Source organism: Rhodotorula toruloides, assembly GCF_000320785.1.
Source record: "Rhodotorula toruloides NP11 unplaced genomic scaffold Scaffold15, whole genome shotgun sequence".
NCBI classification, from domain to species: domain Eukaryota; kingdom Fungi; phylum Basidiomycota; class Microbotryomycetes; order Sporidiobolales; family Sporidiobolaceae; genus Rhodotorula; species Rhodotorula toruloides.
Window position 1 is genome coordinate 322,673 of NW_015622975.1, and position 19,771 is coordinate 342,443.

A 19,771-nucleotide genomic window follows, 5' to 3' on the forward strand; every position below is an offset into this window, starting at 1 on the left:
CGAGACTTGACCTTCGTCGATGTCGGCGGGCTCGTCTGCCTCGTCTGCTGCTGCTCGTGCGAATCCCGGCTTACCAGCATCCTCACTGAACGAGTCTGAGGCCGCGTCTTTGCTGCGGAGCGATTCAGGCGCAAGTGAGTTCACCTTCTCTCGCCGACTCGCGCTTCCTTCGCTGACAATGGGTTCTCACAGGTCGGCTAAGTCGCCCGCCGAACGCCCCAAGAGCAGATATCGCACACGCTGCAACACCGCCTGCCCAGACCGCTGCGGCGCTGGCGGACCAGACGCTCCCTCAGCTGGGAGGCGACGCGGCTCACCCCATCGCAAGGTTGCGACAACTCGCTCTCTTGCAGTCTCTCGTCGCACGTCAGACGGCAGCCTTGGGCGGCAGCGTCGCGCCTGTCTCCCCGGGGCGCAAACACGGCGGCCCGTTGCCGCACCCTCATCCCCTCGACGGCAGCCTCTACCCTTCCCTATCCTCCCTAGACCAGCAGCCGTCGCCGGCCCATCCACTCCTTCCTCTACAAGGCGTCGACGCGACGATGAGCGGTTTTGGACCAATTCCGCAACCTAATATCTTCGGCCTCAACGAGCTCCGTCGAGACTCGCTGGGCGACTCGTCGATCACAGCGGACGAGCTCGCCGCCGCACAAGCCTCGCTCGACCTGTGGACCTCGACGGTGTTCAACAGCGCCTCGCCGTTGGGATCGCCGCTCGGGACGCCATCCGCCTATCCGTTCGACCAAACCAGCGCAGCATTGGGTGCACTCGGAGGTCTTCCTTCATCCTCCAGCGCCTCGCCGTACCTTGACTGGTCTGCTCTCTACCCTCAAGGTAGTCAGCCTTCACCGCCTTCCTCCGCCGCCTTTTCGCTTCCTCCCATCTCCACCCTCGTCCCGCAAGTCAACCACCTCCCTTTAGCTTCACCACACGACCGCCCCTCTCTCGACCGCTCACTCTCATCTTTCACTGGCTCGCTCTCGATCGACTCGCCCTCGACCCGCGCCGTCCCCTTTCTCCCGCCTGTCGAGAACTCCGCTCCAGCTTCGCGCTCCAGCTCGCCCACCCAGCGCTCTCAGCTCTCCTCGTCCCAAGGGGCAACGCCCACCCGACGCAGTAGCCGCGCAAACGCCGGAGCGCGCGGTCGAGCCGCTCTTGCGGAAGCTGCGGACTTGGGCGAGGAAGGCGGACGGGAGACTCGCGCTGGATCGCTGAGCGGAAGCGAGGAGGGAAGTTTGAGGAGGGGCTCGACGGGTCCGAGTAAGCCGAAGGAGTTGATGACGCCCGAGGAGATTGAGGACGACAAGCGGAGGAGGAATACCGAGGCGAGCGGTGCGTTGGGCCTTTTGCCTCTCCTTTCCTGCTTCGTGCTGATTGATTGTGTCGGCTCAGCACGCTTTCGAGCGAAGAAGAAGCTTCGAGACGCCGAGTTGCAGCAGACGAGCGCACAGCTTCGCGAACGACTCGCAACTCTCGAGAAAGAGAAGGACTCGGTGCGCTCCTCCTTCCCGCCGACCCTCTCCTTCAGTTTAGCTGACGAGCTTCGCGGATCTAACTTAGCTCACGAATGAAAATCGATGGCTCAGGGATATTGTCGCTGAGAAGGCCGAGGTCAACCCGCGAGTGCTAGATGCGTTGCGGTATCAGGCGAGCGGTGGGTCGGCGGCGTTTCGGTAGGAGTAGCTAGAGGCGTAGAGGAGTAGAGACGTGTACAGCGTTTTTCGTGACCAGTGAAGTCGACCCGAGCGAGAGTTGCTCAAAAGCGAGGATGATAGGCGACGCCTGGCAAGCTCCGATCACAGCAGTGAACAAGACAAGCACACGCAGACTGCACAGTAGCGTGTAGCAGCGCAAGGAAGAAACGGACTGAACAACCCTCGTTTTCGCCTCCCAAATCACGAGGTCTACGTCTCCTCTCCCGCTCCAGCTCGAATTCTCGCAACCCGCGCTTAACCGATAACAACCTTGCTGTCCTCGGGGAAGTCGTATTCGGGGATCTGCACGGGCGCGAAGGTGAGCAAGGAGGTTGGTCGAAGGAAAGGGCAAGACGGACCTCGAGGTTGAGGGGCGCAGGACCCTTGCGTGCTCGTCCTGAAATGTCATAGTGCGAACCGTGCTGCGTGTGCGAAAGCGCAGAAGAAGGGAGGAAGGAAGTTAGCGGAGAGCCTCAGCGACGAGCTCAAGGTGCGGAGAAAACGCACGCAAGGGCAGTACCATCCTCCGTAGTCGCCAGCCTCTCCGATAGGAACGCATCCCAAGTGCGTGCAAACACCTACTCGCGAACAAAGTGAGCGAAAGTCTGACGAGAAAAGCGGAAGCGGGACGAACCGAGCATGATGAGCCACTCGGGCTTCTTGACGCGCTCCGAGTCCTTCTGCGGGTCGCGGAGCTTGGAGACGTCGACCTTGTTGGCCTCCTCAATCTCGCCGGCGGTACGGTGGCGGATGAAGACGGGCTTGCCGCGCCACTGTGAACGCGACCGGCAATCCAGTCAGTCTCGCGCACGAGAGGTTAAGGGGCAATGCGAGCGACGCACCTTGATGATGACGTTCTTGCCCTCGGGGATGGTGGAGAGGTCAACCTCGACCTTGGCCAACGCAAGAACGTCGGACGAAGCCGACATGTTGGTCAAGAAGTCGGTGACGGTCGACTTGGCACCAGCAGCGGTGACAAGTCCCATCGTTCCGACCATGAAGTAGGAGAAGGCGCGGCCGGAGTCGGGGGTCGTCGCCTTGGTGTACTTGGAGAAGTCGGGAACCTGCGACGCGGCATCGAGGGTCTTGGCCGAGGTCGAGAGGGAGCGAGACTGGAAGGGCGAGACGGCGGAGGCTGTAAGGGTACAATGAATGTCAGTAGAAAGCCTCTCGACGCAAACAGCGCAGTCCTGATGAAGCCGAGTCGAGCGAGATGGACGAGGAGAGCCAGGTCGGAATCAACAGCAGGCGGTCCACCCGAGACCTGTCAGCACTCCAGGATGCCCTGCCACAGTCCTCGCACCCTCAGAGCAGCCCCAGCCCATGCCGTCGCCCGTCCACACCGCTTCGCCCGACCCCCTCCTCGACGAAACCATCTCGACGGGACCGGACCTCCTGGAGGCCTGCCGACAACGCCGTGCCCTCTCTCCAGCCCTCAGCTGCCTTCTCAGACCTTAGCGAGCGCCCCGCCAGCCCTGCGACCCGTTGCGATTCGCGCCGCCCCGTCCGATCCCATCCCCTGCTCGACGCCGCCCTCAAACGGCGACTCACCGTTGACGCGGGACTGGCTGGTGATGCCAAAGGGTCCTACGGTGGTCCTGCCCGCGAACGCAGCGGGCTTGTCTGCGCGCGGACCGGCGGCGCCGTGTCCGCCGTGGCCGTGAGCAGCGGGCTCACCTTTGGCGGCGAGGTTGAGCGCGCGCGCGGCGGGGACGCCCGAGGCGAGCGAGTACGCCGACGGTGCGAGCGTGATGGCCTTGCGCGTGAGTGACATCGTGCGAGCGGGTGAAGCAGCAACTCGGAAGCGAGGCGACGAGGCCAAGTGCTGCTGTGTGGCCGTGGATTGGACACCTCGCATCACTCTCGAGGGGCACCAGGAGGGCACTGTGCAGCTCGACAGGACCCTGGAAACGACCGAAATGCAATGCAAAGTGTCCGTGGAACAACAGCGACCCGACGAGGCGAGCGAGAACCAACCAAACCCAGCGAACGTCTCCTCCTCAGAACGGCCACATCTTCTTGGCGAGTGTTCGTGCGTATGGGATGTAGCTGAGCGAGTACCCTGTGCAGCGGTGCGGGGAGTTCAGTCAATGAGGGGGAGACGGGGAGGAGGAGAAACGAGAGGGGAGGCTCACATGCGTAGGCGAGGTAGGTGCAGACCGCAAAGACAATGACCAGCACGCTGCAGTAGAGGGCGTGAGCGGTCAGTCATGTCTGTCTCAGCTAGCAGTGGCTCGCCGCTATCGGCACGAAGCAGCGCAGCGAGGAAAAAATGAGGACGCACTCGATGCTGATCACGAACGCGAAGACGAATGTGAGGGCGATGCAGAGCAAGAAGATGGCTGCCAAGAGGAAGACTCAGTATATAGCTCGCGGGAATGGCCGGGACAGACCTGCGCAGTGCAAGGAACGAAGAACGAAGAACCCCGACTCACCCGCCGCATACCGCCGCACCGGATCCCACATCATCTTCAGCTGCTTCATGAACCCTAGCAGAAACCCAGTGCCTACGAGACTCGCGACGACGCCTACGACGTAGAGCGTTGCGAAAAGGGCGACTTGTCCTAGGGCGAAAAAGATGGCGCCGAGGAGGGAGAGGGCGAAGCCGACTACGACACTATGTGCGGCGTTGAGTGAGCACGAGAGCGGAGGAAGCGAGGGGTATGGGGAGAAGCGCAACACACCAGATGCCGAAGCCGTACAACCGTTGCGTTCTTGTGAGGTCGAGGAACTTGAACGCCGATTCATCCTGGAGCGCACGAGACGGTGCGTCAGCTTGCGAAAAATGACTTGCCACAGCAAGGCATCCTGATCCGCCTAGAGACACAGCTCCTCGAACGCCAAGCCAAAGAACCCGCACACACCTGCGTCGTCATGTTATCCACAACGCCCGCCGCTTCACTCCCACTCAGCGGGTTCCACTTGTTCCACAAGTCTGACATGTGCGCTCGAGTACTGGGAGGGCGAGGAGGGAGGGTCGTGCGAAGTTGGGCGATGAGGATGGAGAGAAGGTGAGGGGGTGAAGTGAGAGGATGGGAGGGCCGCTGCGCGTCACTTGGGGATTGCCGAAAGTTGCGTGGAGCTCTGGCTCGACAGCGAAGGCCGCAGTGCAGTTTGTAAAGCGGCGAGACGAGGTGTAAAGTTGGCGAGGAGTCGCGCAGCGGGAAACGAGTTGGCTGGCGAGCTCCGTTGCGGTGCGCGACGACAGCGGAGGTTGGCGTAGAACTAGCAGGAGCGCAGAAGGAGCGCAAAAGGGCAGAAGGCGAGGAGGAAGCGTATGGAGAAGCGTTCGAAGCGAGGGAGGACTTCTTCAGCTCTGCAATCCGTTCGTTCCGGCAAGAAACGGCTGTACTGCATTCTATAAACCTATATACTATCGAAGACGCGGCAGAAAGATAAGGGTATCTATAAGGAGGCGGACACCATCAAGGGAGGAGAAGGACGAAAAGACCTCGTCTCGACCTCCTTCGATGATCCGCCATCGATGCTCTAGGGTAGATAAAGACGCTGTATATGACGGCTCGTCGGTCACGACGAGGCGGAGGTGTAGTCCTCGTGGGCGGCCTGGAGGAGGAGGACAAACGCCTCGCCTTCGGGCGACTGCGATGCCTGCTGCTTGAACGACAGCGGGTTCTGCGAGCCAACCATTCAGTCTGCAGTTTGTCTGCTGGGAGCGAGTAAGCAGGACTCACGACGACAGGCGCGACCCAGCCGCTCGAAGTGTCGACCTTCCCGTTCACCGCCGCTCGCAAGGCAGCAGCCTGCTTGATGACGCTCGAGTCGGTCAAGGCGCCGAGCTGTGCGAGTCGGTAGGCCGCAGCGGCAAGAAGAGCGGAGCCGGATGCGTCGGAGAAGGAGGATCCAGACGCCGAGTCGTAGTAATTGGGCAGGAGGCCGTCGGACTGCGCGAGCCGAAGGAGTGAGCTTGTGCGCACCCGTCCTGAGCAAAAAAGGACGCACCTTGACATTCTGGAAAGCAGCCTTGACGATCTCAACGCCCCATTCACCAAAATCCGCCGCCTCGCTCGCGAGCGTCTCGTTCCACTGACTCTTCTGCACCGTCGCCAACACCCGGGCGATCCCGTGCGCCGCCCAGCCGTTACCGGTCGACCAAAGACCGCTGTCGGTAAAGTCACCCTGCACGACATGTTTCCACGAGCCGGACGATGTGCGGAGATAGGAACGGTAGAGCTTGATTTGGTTGTAGGCTTCGAGGACGAGCGAGCGGTCTTGCTTGACGACGCCGTAGTAGGCGAGGAAGGGAGGGACCTGCAAAGCAGACGGAGTTAGGGGAGACGAAAGCGAGGAAGAAGAAGAGAGGTTGGCGAACCATCGAGATGAAGTCTGCCCAAAGCGAGACCGGCTCTCCAGCTGGCCTATGCGAAATGGCGCCATCCGACGTCTTTGGTACCGAGTTGAGGAGGTAGTTGACCTCCTGCTCCGCCTCCGACAAGTACGTCTGCTTCGTCGAGTCGTCCGCAAACGCCGCTGCGACCAGCCAGCCGACTCCCAGTGCCGCAGGATCCGCCGCTGCGCCACCATTCTCGTACGCAAGCTGGTTTGTCCAGCTCGGACGAAGGGAAGCCCACTTGTGAACGAGCGACGAGAGTTCGGTCGGTTTGGCCGAAGCGGAGGGAGGGTACGTCGCAGACGAGAAGACCGAGAGGGAGGGGTAGTCGAGCTCGATGAGAGCCTCCATCTGCGTGCCGCCGACCCATCTGAACGGACAAGAAGGATCAGCTTGTATCAGAGGAAGAAGCGGCGAGAGGGAGGGCGGCGAACGCACGTATCGCCTGCAGATTCGTTCAGGCGCTGCTTGACGAGGGTCAGGACGTTGAGCGGTAACGCCGACGAGTCGAGTGCGACTGGAGCAGCGAGAGTCAGAGAAGCGACGGCAGCGAATGCGCCAAGTAGCTGGATCGCCCGCATCTTTGCCAGCAACGTTGCTGTTCCGCCGGCAAGCTGGACGAAGGACACTAGGCGTGAACGAACGACACGAACGAGTGAAAGTCTGAGCAGGCAGCAGAGTCGGAGCGGGTGAGAGGAGACAACGGACGGCGAACTTGAACAGGCAGGAGGAAGACACTCGGAAGCCGGCTCAGTCTGATCGAGTTAGACCTGCTGCGACTTCGAGTCTCGGCGAGCCAAGTCGGCGTCATCAGGACTGCGATGCCCCAGACCAAGTCGCGGAGACGGCGGGTTCGACGAGCTGAACGGGCAGGCGCCAGAACCAAACGCGGGTGCACAGCGCGCTCTTCGCGCTCGGCGTTTGCACGGTGCTGGAGCTTGACGAGTCGCTGGCCCAAGTCGGCTTCTCGCGCGATGCTTACTGTGGTTGAAGCATGCGGCCGTCCTGGGCGTTGCAATGAGGAGCTCGAAGCGCGCTGTGGCTGGATGCTGGCATTGTATGGCCAGCAGCAAGCTCTGCGAGCGCGAGGGAGCTCTTCGCAAGGAGCGGACAAGGAGGAGAACTTGCCGAGAGAGGCAGGTCGGCGAGGAGGCCAACTCCGTCGTGAAGCTGAACTCGACACTCTGCTGCTCTGCGTTGTTCTGCTGTATGAATTGCAGGCAAGGTCGAAGCAGCAGGGAGGTATAGCCGCAGAAGAGAACGGAGGAGGCGGAGCGGAAGCAGGGGAGCGACGAGCGAGCGAGGTGTGTATGGCCTAGTGAGAACAGTGAGATGCGCGCGACCTATGCAACCAGAACTGCGTGAGGAGGATACAGAGGGTACAGCGAGACTGTGCGAATGGTGAGAGAGGGACGACAAGGGAACAAGAACAAACGATGAAGAGCTGAAAGAGAACCGGGGCCGCGCAGTCGTGAGTGGGTATCGGCGGCGCTTTTTTATAGCTGTTGCGCCCAAGCAGACGTCAAGTCTTCCTCGAGCTTGGGCATCGACCCGCTGAACGAGTGCTGGGGCGACTGCATGTTCGAGTGCGAGGGCGAGATGGTCATGGGCTGGAAGGACGAGCCGAGGCCGCCGGTCGGCGAGCCGCTGCCACTCGAGCCGTTCGACGTGAACGACATGGCCGACGAGAAGCTCTGGGGGTTGATGCTGCCGCCCGAACCGCCCGCAGCCTGCTTCTGCGACTTGGCCCAGCGGAGACCGCACGCGTTGCAGAGCGTCTTGTTGCCATTCGGTCCCGAGCGCCACCTGCGAGACGAGCAGCGTCAGCTTGATATACTGCGAGTGAGAGGGAAATGAGGTGAACGCACTCGGGAGAGTCCGTACGACCGCAGTTCTGGCAGATGCGGCCGGTGTTGGAGGACGACGCCTTGGAGCCCGAGTCGGACGAAGCCTTGCGCGACTTTTCCGAATAGACGCTACCGCGCTTGCGACGACGGGCGAGAAGGTACTCCTTCTCGTCGCGTAGCTTCTTGTTGAGGTTTTGGACTGCGGCGAGAGGAAGGTCAATTCGCGCGGTCGACGGCGAGAGGGCGAGCTGCACGCACGCTGGTGGAGCTCAAACTGCCAGCTGGTCGGCCGCCGCGTCTCGAGTTCGTCAAAGACGTTGTCGCTGACCGCGCTCGGGTGCGTGAGAGTCTTGAACGTGCTCTGGAACGCGCCGGCGCTGCTCTCGCGACTGCTGCTGCCGCTGCCGGACGCGCTCGACTCGACGTCCGAAATGGCGGGCGAGCGGCCGGCCGGCGACGAGTAGACGGGCGCGTTGAGCCCGAAGGGACCCTTGTGCTTGCGCTCTTCCGAGCTGAGCTCGTTCGTCTGCGCGATAAGGGCGATGTGCGACGGGCCAGAGGCGATCTGCGGGATACTCGGGTCGAGAGGCTCGGGGTGGCGAGGGTAGAACTCTGCGAGTCGAGGCGAGAAGTCAGCGACGACGGATATTTTGAGGACTCGGGGCAACGCACTCGTGACGACGTCGACGACTCCACGCCTCGTCTTGACCTTGTACTGCAAACTGGCGGGAACGCCGAGCTGCGCCTGCTGGATCGTCGCCTCGAGACTCTGGCGGTACTCGGGGAGGGCGATGTCGAAGAGCGAGGTGCCGACTGCTCGAGCAGGGTTCGTCAGCCATACTCGGCACAAAGTCGAGGAAGCGCTGTACGCACCAAGGTCGTTCGGCAGGTAACCCAAGACGGCCTGCGTGCCGAGCGTCGCGGTGAGGAGGGTTCCCCTCGGGTTGATCTTGACCCAAAACTCGGTGTCGCCCAACCCGCCGTTCTGCCTGAGCTCGTTCCAGTTCATCTGGAGGACATCGCGCGGTCTCGCCACAGCAATCACACACTTGCGACCCTTGCCCGGCTCGATGTGCAGCTTGCCAGTCGCCTCGATCCAGACGTATCCCGAGTGCTTGCGGCGAATGCGGTAGAGGAGCTTGACGTGCGGGTTCTGGATCGACGAGGCGTCCTTGAGCTGGCGCATGACGGGTACGACGTCCGAGGGATGGCAGAGGGACGACAGCGTCGCGCCGACGAGCTCGCTCGCTTCGTACTCGAGCACCTTGGCGACAGCCGGCGAGCAGTACAAGAGCGAACCCTTGAGACTGAGGACGTGGACAAAGTCGTCCGCCTGCCCGAGGAGGAGCTTGTGGAACGCCCGCTTGTCGACTTCGAGGTCGAGCGAGCCGATCCCGCGCGAGGCAACGATGTCGAGCAACTCGTCGTCGGTCCGCATCGACGGCTCGCCGCCTGCGCCGCCCATCTGCGCGCCGGGCGAGGGCTTGGTGTACGACGCCGAGGTCGTCGAGGCCGAGATCGAGCCGCCGTTCCTGCGCGCGCCGTTCTGCTGGACCTGCTGCTGCTGCGGCTGAGGCTGCTGCGGCACAGGCGGCGACTCGTCCTGATCGTCCGCCATCGCCCACTCGTCCAACCCATCCACAAACGCGCCCGCCTCGATCGTCTGCATCGACACCGTCTTCTGCGAGTCGCTCGTGTCGGTCGTCGAAGTGATCATCGACGGGTTGCGGATGATGGCGTTGTTGTAGGCGTTCCCGACGAGCGAGTAGTTGACGACGTAGGTCCCGTCGCGCATGCGGTCGAGGATGGCGTTCGGCTGGTCGACGAGGTCGACTTGGAAGCCGACAAAGTAGGCGATCTCTTCCGTGTCCCAGCAGATCGGGATGCTGTGCGTCAAACGAGGTCAGTGTCCCAAGTCGGCCTGCGAGCGAGGAGCTGGACGCACATCGTGACGAGGTTGATGAACGGCCGGCCAGCCTTGGTGTAGTTGATCAAGCTCGACTGGCTCTCCTTGCCCGCCTGGATATGCTGTCGCATATGCCACTGCGCTCGACGCCCCATCAGCGCCCACTCCCCACTCAAGCGCGAAGAAAACTGCGCGCGAACTCACCGCCGCATTCCCATCCGTATACTTCCTCGGCGCACCCTGCACCGTCCCCCCTCCAGGCGTCTGCAAAAACCTACAATTCCTCCCGATGATCTCCTCGTTCGTGTAGCCGGTCATCTTGACGAACGTGTCGCTGACAAAGACGAGTGGTTGGTCCCATCTTCGGGCGTCGACGACGGCGAAGGCGCAGGATGAGTCGACGGGGCCGATCTGCGTTAGACGAGTGTTAGCGAGGGAGGGAGGGGAGCGGAGGGAAGAGAGGGTAACGCACATGAATCTGGGGGTTCGGTCGAGCCGCGACTCGTGCAAGGACGCCGAGCATATCGAAACCGCTTGACGAGTACAGCCCGGCGAAGTTACTACTCGACCCTTGAGGGGGTGGCGCCGGAAGGCCCATCGCAGTCGGGTTGAAAGGGACAGTTGGAGGCTGGGAAGGCGGGAGGTTCATCGCGAGGGAGGGGAGCTTGTACGCCGCGTTCGGGGTTGAGTTGATACTGATGACGGAGGAACCGTACGGCGCGTAGATGGGAGATTCGATTTCGGCTGTTGTTGGGATTCGGAGGGCGGAGGAGGCGGAGGCGACGGATGCAGCGAGGGTGGTTGCGGGAACGGAGGGGGGAGAGACGGCGAGCGAGCGAGACATGGAAGGCTGCTGTGACCGTGGCTGAGCGGGAGCGTACGGGACGTGAGACGTCGAAGCGACGGCATTGAGCGAGGTCTGTCCGCCGTAGCTGGCCGGGGAAAGCGTCTGTTGCTGGGGCTGCTGAGGCTGCTGGGGCTGTTGGTACTGCTGGGGCTGCTGTTGCGGCGCGATGGACGCCGAGAAAGCCTGGGTGTTCGACGAGTAGAAGGGAGAGGCCGAGGCGAGTCCGTCGAAGCGAGGAGTTTGCGGTCCGCCCAAGTTGAAGTCGAACGGCATCGGCGAGATGGCGTCTCCGGGGTTTCTGTACGAGTGCAGCGTCAGACTGGAGCGACATCGAGGTGAGGACGCTGCGCGCACCCGCTCGGGGGGTCTGTAATTCCCACACCGAGACCAAACGGATCCGACGGCCCGCCGCTCGCAAACTTGGGCATGGTGAACTGTCTGGAAAAGTTGCTCGGGTCGAACGCAGACGGGCTCAAGCGTGCGTGGTCCATCGGGTCGAACCCGCCGTACGACGACTGCCCGCCCTGCCTGCCCGTTCCGACGCCTGGTCCTGCTCCTCCTCCGGCGCTCGACATGCCCAAGCTCTGGCCGAGCGCCTGCTGGACCTCCTCGCTGACTGTCCTGTGGAGCGGGCGGGCCTGGGGACCGGCAGCCCCTGCGAGGGCAGTGGGCGCAGGCGAGTACCCTCCTGCGCCTGAAGCGGCGTCGGTGTCGTCGACTGCGGCCTGGAATGACCAGTACGAGTCGGCTGCGTGCGAGTTCATAGTTGTGGGATGGCGTGGGATGGGTCAGGAGTTCGCCGGAGTGCGCGGGAGGTGAGCGATCCCCGCGAGCGAGCTGTCGAGGAGCGGGAAGCGGGAGCGGGGGTGGTGGTCGAGCGTGCAGGGAGAAAGTGTGAGTCGCTGAGGCGGACTCGAGTCGTAGCAGTGTGCCCGTGAGCCCCTGAGTGAGCCAGCTGGCGAGTTTGGCTGAGCGCGGTGAGCGAGGGCGAGTTGGGCTTCGATGGCCAAGTTCATCAGGGCAGAAACACCTCCACTCACGCGCGAAACTCTCAATCACACTCCGGATCCCACCTCGGGTCCAACCGCGGGCCAACCTTCTCTCTCTCTCACTCGACGCTGTGCTGCCTCACTCTGCACTCGTCGACATCCACGCTGACGCTACACACGCTCTCTCCCCTCTCTGCACCCCATGCATGCGGCTGGCTGCTCTGCGACTCCCCTCTAACGTTCAAAGCCAAAGACAAAATCCCCGGTTCCCCTTCGACCTGGCTCCGATTCATTAACAAACGAGCAAGAGCGTGACGTCGCTCGAAAGGCGATCGTTCAGCCACGCCGCGGTTCGTTCGCTGGTCCCGCGAGGACTTGCCGCTCTCGCTCTCGCAGCCAGCAAAAGTCCTTGAGTCCCAGCTCGACCTCGGTTACGGACAACCTGCGGCTTGCGGCGTGCGGCTTGCGAAGCGGAGATAGAGGCAATTGGGCCGCTTTTGCTCGGTCGAAAGGAAGGAGGGCCGGGGGAAGTCTCGGAAGAGGAGGGCCGTGTCGGGGACGAGCAGGAGGGATGCGGTTTAATCAAGCAAGGCGGTGTGCTTCGTCGGACGTGTTCGAAGAGATGCAACGCGCCCTCAGACTCGCGAGGATGCCGCAGCCACCGTTCGCAACTCCAGCAGCGGCTTGCGAAGGTCCAGCGATTCAGCCGCAAGAGGACACCGTGACAGTCGATAGCACATTGCAGGCGAGCGCAATTGTCACGACGAAGGTGGAGACGGAGGCGCCAGCAAGTGGAGAGAGAGCCGGCGAGGAAGGAGGTCCTCGAGGAGAGTCGAGGGAGCAGCGAGGCTGTTTGCAAGAGCGAGAGTAGCTGATCTGCTGCTGCTGTTTCCCTGTAGTCGGCGCCTGGAGGATCGGAAAGAGGTGAGCGGGATGGTTGAAGAGGAGGACTGTAGGGCCGAGGCGACTTCTGGGCGACGCAGCAATGTTAGTCTCCTCGCACCTGGAGCGAGAAGCAGTGCGTAGGGAAGCACACATCGTAGCAGTGTTGTAGCAGAAGTTAAGACACCAAGGACGAAGCCAGTCGAGGTTGTGAAGCGAGCGACGCTCAGACAGCTTGACCTCGTCCTCCTGAAGCGTAGCGTGCCCGGCGATGCTCAGCTGTAGCAGCATCATCCGCCCGCACAGCAGCTTCACGTCGTCTCACTCGTTGAAGCGGTCAGCAAGGAAGACGAGGTGAAGCTGCAAGTCTTAGCATCCAGTGGAAGACGAGCCGCGTGTCCTGCGGGCGGTCCTCGTTCTTTCGGCAAGCCACAAGGCGTGTGCAGAAACCGCTCGAAAGCTACAAGGGACTGCGCGCGCACCACGTACCGCGGATCAGCCGTTCTCGAGAAGAGTAGGAACGAAGTCGGGCGACAAGAGCGGAGGTTCGCAAGAGACGCAGGCGGATGATCGCTTCGGGTGAGCCTGACGGTTCAAAAGCAGGATACCGAGTCAAAGTCAGCACAGTCTCGAAGGGCGGAGCGTGTCTTGTCGGTGGAGACGGTCGACGAGGGAAACCAAGGGCGATCAGGAGGGGCTGCCGCGGGTCCTACGTCCCAGCTCAGCACCTGTACATCCGCCTCATCAGCTGTTCTCGACCCTGCATCGAACGAAGGGCGGGACTGGCCAGGCGAGTCGAGGGGAGGAGGTGGGTGGTCGACGAGGAGGGCGCCTCGCTCTGTCGGGCTTGTTCGAGCGTACAGCCGTATCCTGTAGGAGCAGCTACGTAAGCCCAGCGCACCGGCAGCGAGTCTTGAGAGCGAGAGCCAGGGTTGGTGTCGCCCGCTGAGCCCGTCCCCGACGAGCAGCGCGCCCACCTCTTCTCCTTTTCTCTTCGTACTCTCGGCTCATCCCCGTAGCTCGGTGTACGTCCCAGCAACTCTCTCAGCTACCCTTGGACTGTACCCTCCCGTTACTCGCCAACCCCCAAGACGCGTGCGACCCCTCGAGGTGGACTGGCTCGAAAACTGGACACGAACCTAGCGGAGGGCGACAACGGCTGGGAGGGTCTCGCAGGGATCGCAGGACGGTGCAGAGGTGTCTCTAGAGCACTAGAGAGGCGACGCGCTCCGTCTGCTGGCGCTGCATCGGGTTCGGCGGGTGTTGCGAGGGCGGGTCGAGGAGAGGTGGTTGGCGTGGGCTAGCGTCGCTGCTCCTGGGGCTGGCTGGCTCGACGAGGATCAGCTACGAGCTTTCAGCTACGAAGCGACCGGCGCGAGGACCGACGGAGGTGTTCGACCTCGACCTCGACAGCACCAACCGTCGAGGATGGGCGCTGGTCCTCCTGCGCTCTAGCACGTACCTGATTGGCTCCCGGGACAACGAGCTGACTCTATGTTGCCTCCGCATGTCCGCCCCTCGTCAATTTCGACGCCGTCGCCGTTGTTCGTCCCTGCAGCATCATGCCCTTCGTGAGTCCCTCTGGGCCGCTCTCTTCGTGCTGCGACCAGTGCTGACGCCGACGCGCAAACCCGGAAAGGTGAAGGAACAGAAGAACTCGGCCTACTTCTCCCGTTACCAGGTGAAGTACCGTCGTCGTCGCGGTGAGTTCGCCTCCCTCGCGCCTCCCTTTCCGCCGGTATTGACGAGCGCCCGCTCACAGAGGGCAAGACCGACTACTACGCGCGTAAGCGTCTCGTCGTCCAGGCGAAGAACAAGTACGCCAGCCCGAAGGTGTGTCGCCCCCGTCTCGCCCGGACTCACGCCAAAACTCATGCATCTTCCCGCGCAGTACCGCTTGGTCGTTCGCATCACGAACAAGGACGTTATCTGCCAGATCGTCTCCGCCAAGCTCCAGGGCGACGTGGTCCTCGCCGCCGCCTACTCGCACGAGCTCCCCCGCTACGGCATCAAGCACGGTCTCACCAACTGGGCTGCCTGCTACGCGACCGGTCTCCTCTGCGCCCGCCGCGCTCTCACCAAGCTCGGCCTCGCCGACAAGTACGAGGGTGTCACCGAGCCCTCGGGTGAGCTCGAGCTCACCGAGCCCATCGAGGGCGAGCCCCGCCCCTTCAAGTGCTTCCTCGACGTCGGTGTCGCCCGCACCTCGACCGGTGCCCGTGTCTTCGGCGCCATGAAGGGCGCGTCCGACGGCGGTGTCTTCATCCCCCACTCGGAGCAGCGCTTCCCCGGCTTCGACCCCGAGTCGAAGGAGTTGGACGCTGAGACCCTGTGCGTTCGTCTCGCCCTTTCAATGCGCACAGCGTCACTGACAACTTCACTGGCACCGCTACAGTCAGCGTTACATCTACGGCGGTCACGTCGCCGAGTTCATGGAGACTCTTGAGGAGGAGGACGACGAGCGCTTCAAGAAGTGCGTTCATTCTTCGAGCCTCCTTCTGACCTCGAACTGACACGTTGATGCTCGTAGGCACTTCTCGACCTACCTCGAGGACGACATCTCGTCGGAGGACATCGAGGACATGTACCGGTGCGCATCACTTGCCGCCTTATCCGATGCTTTCCGCTGACTCCTTTCCGCAAATAGCGAGGCCCACGAGAAGATCCGCGAGGACCCCACGTACACCAAGACCGACAAGGCCGACCTCGCTGCCTGGAAGGAGGCGTCGAAGAAGACCCACCCCAAGAAGCTCTCGACCGCCGAGCGCAAGGAGCGCGTCAAGGCCAAGAAGGAGGCTTGGCTCGCGTCGCGCGAGTAAGTGGATGGACGTTGGAGACGGAGACGTGCGAGCTGAGAGTGTTCGTGCGACTTCGGGGTGCGGACCTGCAACAGTTGAGGCAGTTCGTACTCGACTCGCTTGCGTCTCCGAGAGCCATCTTGCTTTCGAGGGCTTTTTGCTACGCTTCAGACGCTCAGCTACTGCTTACCGAAGATGCGTTGTGAGCGAACTCGTCGACTTGCTCTCGCTCAATCTCGCTCTTACCTTCGCTCCCTATCTCAAGCTCGATGCCATGACCTTAGCGGCTACTTCGTGAGCTCGCAACGTCCCTACACTGCTATGCCTCGCGACTCACTGGGCTGCCCACAGCTCTCCACTCGCTCATCTCCTTCGACCGTCTGAACGCATCGTCGCCCTCGTCGACAATGCGCACGAAGCAGTCGCCGAGCCGAGTGGCAGCTCCAATGGCAACTTTGGGCCCGACGCAGGCGAGCTGAGCGTCGCACTCGTCGAGCATCGCCCTGAGCGGCCAAGTGGGGAGTTTGGCGATGAAGATAGTCGGGGGAAGGAGAGAGCGTACGTTGGCTTTCAGGCTCGCCTTGACCGGTACTGACTCTCGTGATATCACGCAGCTTGCTCGTCTTCCGAACGAGCGTCGCTGGCGAAGTTGCGGTTACCTCTGTTCTTCCCATCCTCGCCGACTTGGACATGCAAGTCAAGCAACAGGAGGATTCGTCCGCCGGTAAGGTTCTTCCCGTAAGGCAGAACTGTGGCGGTCGACCAAACTGAACTTCTCGCTCACAGGCTTCCGGATCACCCTCTCCACACCTTCTCTCCCTCCTTCTCTCGCACATTCCGACTCACCGCATTCGCTCTCATTCACCGCCGACCTCCTTTCACGCTCCGTCACCGACTTCGTCGCCGCCGTACGAGAAGCGCAGAAGCAGGCGGTTCAGGCGACTTCTGCGACTGATTCGCACGGCTGGCTTGTCCCGTACCTCGACTTGGCTTCGGCTCGTGAGGACGGCTCGGCGGACAGGAAAGGGCCAACTACTCGCCGGCGGATGCACGATGTGCGATGGGACAGGGTTGGTGCGGCGTACAGCGCTCGAGCGAAAGCGACGGACGACTCCGCCTTGGCAAACGGCTCGCCTGCACGGTCCTTCGACCCGACAGATACGGGTAGCGAGTATACGGAAGGCGAAAGAGTTGCGATAGAGCGCTGGATTGTAGACCGCCTACGAGAAAGGGAGGAAGAGTTTGTCAAGAAGGAGGAGATTCGGTACGCTAAACGCTTTCCCTTCGTCTTTGTATGGCACAGCTGACTCGTTGAGCGCGCAGAATCTGGTGCGGGACGTTCAACGTCAACGACAAGCAGCCCAAGAACGGCGGCGCCGACATCCAGGCTTGGGTTGACAGTTCGGGCGGCGCCGACTTACTCGTCTTCGGCTTCCAGGAACTCGATCTCTCGACAGAAGCGATGCTGCGGTACACGCCGTACCGAGAAGAAGTCTGGAGAAAGGCAATTGACGAGGCGCTGGAGCGGCAGGAAGGCGTCTCGTATGCCAGGGTGAGTTCGATTCTGCCTCGATCCGCCAGAACTGCTGACCCCTCGCCCCGCAGGTCCACTCTCGACAGCTCGTCGGCGCATTGATCTTGATATATATCCGTTCGGACGTGAAGGACCACGTTGGCGATGTCACGAGCGCAAGTCTCGCGACAGGCTTGATGGGCTTGATGGCGAACAAGGGCGCTGTTGGCGTTCGATTACGGCGTGTCGGCTCCATTGTTCACCGAAATGCCGCGAAGCTGATTCCTCAGGTCGCAGATGGAAAGACACGCCCCTCACCTTCGTCAACTCGCACCTCGCCGCCTTCGTCCCTAACGTCGCGCAGCGGAACGCCCAGTTCCGCGATACCGCCGCACAACTGCTGTTCCCCTTCGCGTCGTACGAGGAGCGGGACGCTTGGACGCCGAACCTCAAGCCTGATGCGCCGAGACCGCTCGGAGAAGGCTGGAGCGTGTGGGAGAGCGACGTGCTTGTTTGGATGGGCGACCTGAATGTGCGTATCAGTGCTGGGGTGATGATCCGATGTGCTTCTGACGGATCGGGCCCGCAGTACCGCCTCGAGCTGCCGCGCGAAGAGGTTGAGCGGATGATCGCGGCGGAGCAGTACGACTTGCTTCTTCAGTTCGACCAGGTGGATTCCGTGTTCAGTAGCCCTTACGCTGACTACGCTAACGCTGCTCTCCCGAACAGCTCGAAGCGCAGAAGAAGCACGGCTTGGCGTTCGACGATTTTGAAGAGTCGGCAATTTCTTTTGCGCCAACGTTCAAGTTCGACGTCGGGACAGACACCTACGACACTTCGTGCGTCTGCCCAGCTTTCACTCGCTGTCGCCGAAGCTGACGACCTCGACCGAAAGTGAAAAGCAGCGTGTCCCATCATGGACAGACCGAATCCTCTACCTTTCGACTCGAGCGGCCGCTGTTCGCGTCGCGCGGTACTTGAGTCATCCAGAAGTGGTCCTGAGTGATCACAAGCCCGTTAGCGCGACACTACAGCTTTCGGTGAGTTCGATCCTGACCTCCGTTTCTTCCGTCCAAGTCTGCTGACGCTCGTCGCAACAAGGTCTACGAGGTCTCGACTCACGACCGCGACAAGGTGCGACATGAAATTGTATCGAAACGTGCGTTGCTTTGTGCGCTCCGCAAGCCCACGACCCCCGCAGACTGACCCTCTTTGTCCGCAGTCCACTCCTTCGCCGGCGGCACATCACCGGAGGTCAAGCTGGAGCCTGGCCCTTCCGTCGACTTTGAACGCGTCGAGCTGGATACGCCGACGAGCCTCGAGGTTGAGCTGGTCAATGCCGGATCCGCAAGTCCTTCCATACCCTTAGAAATCGTAGCAAGCTTACGATTCCGAAGTACAGGTCTTCGCAACATGGGCTTTCGCGCCCAAAGACGGCTCGTCGTCCCTCACCCCGCCATGGCTCTCCGTCTCGCCGACATCCGGCCTCATCCTCCCATCATCTCGCCAGCGCATCACTTTCACCGTCAAAGTCACGCCCGACATCGCCGGCACTCTCTCTTTCCCCACACCTGAATCGCCCCATAACGATCTCTCTGAATTACTCGTCATCTCCCTGCGCGGACGCGATCTGTTCCTCGCCATCTCCGTCAAGGAATGGGTGCCGACCGTCTTCGGCGCCAGTCTTGACTGTCTCGCTCGACTGCACGAGCCGGTCAGGACGGCGTCGATCGAGCAGAGACGGCGGATTGGCGTGGCGGCGGCTGGATCTGTCGAAGACGAGGACGGGATCGAGAAGAGCGCGGTACCGGAGGTCTTGCATCGACTCGTCAGCTTCCTCGGCGAATACGCGCTTGACGTTCCCGGTCTCTTCGTCACTTCAGGCGAGCTCGAATTGACCAGACTAGTGCGGGACTGTCTCGACACGGTGCGTTTGATCCAGTTTCTCGTTCGACTTTTGTGCGCGCTGACAGCTACGCCGAACAGGGTGACGCCTTCCCCCTCGACAAGCTTCTCCCTTCTTGCGCCCTCTCTCAAGGTCCAGAGACATCCGCGATCCGCTCGGACGAGCCGGAAGACAAGCAACACCTCCTCGACGCCGTCTCAGCCCTCGATCAGCTCGAATCCGACATCGGCGCAATCTCCCTCTCTTCTCCTACGCTCCCTTCGACTTTTGCTTCTGCACCTCCCGAACTCGTATCCTCGCCATCTCGCACTTCGACACCCGCCGACACATCCTCGACACTCGCGGACGAGTCCGACTCTGCCGAGCGCTACATGGGACTTCACTCCGTCGCCGACTGTCTCCTCCGCTTTCTGGAGTCCCTGCAAGAGCCGGTCGTTGGCGGCGAGGCGTACGAGCGGGCGTTAAGGTGCGAGAACCGGGACGAGGCGTACGCGGTCGTGCAGAGTCTGGAAGAGACGGTGCGCAGTCGGCATATCTCTATACGCCTCTCCAACATCTTGTTGACCTGAAGACTTTCGGTCGCCAGCATGCAAACGTGTTGCTCTATGTCGTCGCCTTCCTCCGCATCGCAATCAAGCAGGCGACGACTCCTGCCGAACAAGCTGCGCGGCCTGACCGTTTCGGTGCGTCGCATCTTCTCCTCCTTTCGCTGTTCAATCCGAAGCTGACAGGTCCTGCTCCCAGCCATCGTCTTCTCGTCGGTCCTCCTTCGCCCATCATCAAAATCGGCCGGTCACTCAGCGTCGGGCAAGCCACTCGAACCAGCAAGTGTTCCGAGGCGGAAGAAGCAGTTCCTGGCGTGGTTGCTCGAGGGGTAGGAGTAGCCGGAGCGGACTGGGCGGGCTGGCGGGAAGAACAGGCCTCGTCGTAACGGACACCTCTAGAGCTGCTGGTGGACGGCCGAAGTGTGCACACTCATAACTTAACACGCATCCAGCATATCTCGAGCTTCACGTGGAGAGCGAGGAGATTGGAAGAGCT

The 19,771-nt window shown here is 61.9% G+C and overlaps 7 protein-coding genes across 7 annotated transcripts; 3 read left to right on the forward strand and 4 right to left on the reverse strand.

Annotated features, from left to right (window-relative positions):
- Positions 1-19: 19 nt before the first annotated feature.
- On the forward strand, positions 20-1,677 carry RHTO_01868 (regulatory protein cys-3, transcription factor; the record flags this gene model as incomplete). Its single annotated transcript, XM_016415547.1, has 4 exons — positions 20-134; positions 193-1,332; positions 1,393-1,493; positions 1,561-1,677. 4 exons carry the CDS (start codon positions 20-22, stop codon positions 1,675-1,677), a joined length of 1,473 nt encoding a protein of 490 aa, XP_016272521.1.
- Positions 1,678-1,949: 272 nt separating this feature from the next.
- Positions 1,950-3,468, reverse strand: RHTO_01869 (ubiquinol-cytochrome c reductase iron-sulfur subunit; the record flags this gene model as incomplete). The annotated part of the gene is made up of 6 exons (XM_016415548.1): positions 1,950-1,997; positions 2,054-2,116; positions 2,202-2,272; positions 2,329-2,467; positions 2,537-2,829; positions 3,177-3,468. 6 exons carry the CDS (start codon positions 3,466-3,468, stop codon positions 1,950-1,952), a joined length of 906 nt encoding a protein of 301 aa, XP_016272522.1.
- A 226-nt stretch (positions 3,469-3,694) lies between these two features.
- RHTO_01870 (ER-to-Golgi vesicle protein transport Sft2) lies at positions 3,695-4,636 on the reverse strand (the record flags this gene model as incomplete). The annotated part of the gene is made up of 6 exons (XM_016415549.1): positions 3,695-3,756; positions 3,830-3,876; positions 3,979-4,036; positions 4,130-4,311; positions 4,379-4,443; positions 4,559-4,636. 6 exons carry the CDS (start codon positions 4,634-4,636, stop codon positions 3,695-3,697), a joined length of 492 nt encoding a protein of 163 aa, XP_016272523.1.
- A 586-nt stretch (positions 4,637-5,222) lies between these two features.
- Positions 5,223-6,623, reverse strand: RHTO_01871 (Glycosyl hydrolase, family 88; the record flags this gene model as incomplete). Its single annotated transcript, XM_016415550.1, has 5 exons — positions 5,223-5,327; positions 5,387-5,596; positions 5,655-5,963; positions 6,025-6,412; positions 6,481-6,623. The coding sequence occupies 5 exons, from the start codon at positions 6,621-6,623 to the stop codon at positions 5,223-5,225; spliced, it is 1,155 nt and encodes a 384-aa protein (XP_016272524.1).
- Positions 6,624-7,538: 915 nt separating this feature from the next.
- RHTO_01872 (GATA transcription factor) lies at positions 7,539-11,406 on the reverse strand (the record flags this gene model as incomplete). The annotated part of the gene is made up of 9 exons (XM_016415551.1): positions 7,539-7,848; positions 7,911-8,088; positions 8,148-8,501; positions 8,562-8,702; positions 8,763-9,775; positions 9,835-9,932; positions 10,000-10,206; positions 10,268-10,940; positions 10,997-11,406. The coding sequence occupies 9 exons, from the start codon at positions 11,404-11,406 to the stop codon at positions 7,539-7,541; spliced, it is 3,384 nt and encodes a 1,127-aa protein (XP_016272525.1).
- Positions 11,407-14,075: 2,669 nt separating this feature from the next.
- RHTO_01873 (60S ribosomal protein l5) lies at positions 14,076-15,332 on the forward strand (the record flags this gene model as incomplete). Its single annotated transcript, XM_016415552.1, has 7 exons — positions 14,076-14,084; positions 14,153-14,216; positions 14,276-14,346; positions 14,405-14,844; positions 14,909-14,986; positions 15,044-15,103; positions 15,161-15,332. 7 exons carry the CDS (start codon positions 14,076-14,078, stop codon positions 15,330-15,332), a joined length of 894 nt encoding a protein of 297 aa, XP_016272526.1.
- Positions 15,333-16,001: 669 nt separating this feature from the next.
- RHTO_01874 (phosphatidylinositol-bisphosphatase) lies at positions 16,002-19,608 on the forward strand (the record flags this gene model as incomplete). Its single annotated transcript, XM_016415553.1, has 14 exons — positions 16,002-16,035; positions 16,098-16,575; positions 16,635-16,863; positions 16,917-17,067; positions 17,115-17,356; positions 17,414-17,494; positions 17,554-17,663; positions 17,720-17,864; positions 17,926-17,983; positions 18,047-18,156; positions 18,227-18,751; positions 18,811-19,248; positions 19,317-19,413; positions 19,475-19,608. 14 exons carry the CDS (start codon positions 16,002-16,004, stop codon positions 19,606-19,608), a joined length of 2,832 nt encoding a protein of 943 aa, XP_016272527.1.
- Positions 19,609-19,771: the final 163 nt, after the last annotated feature.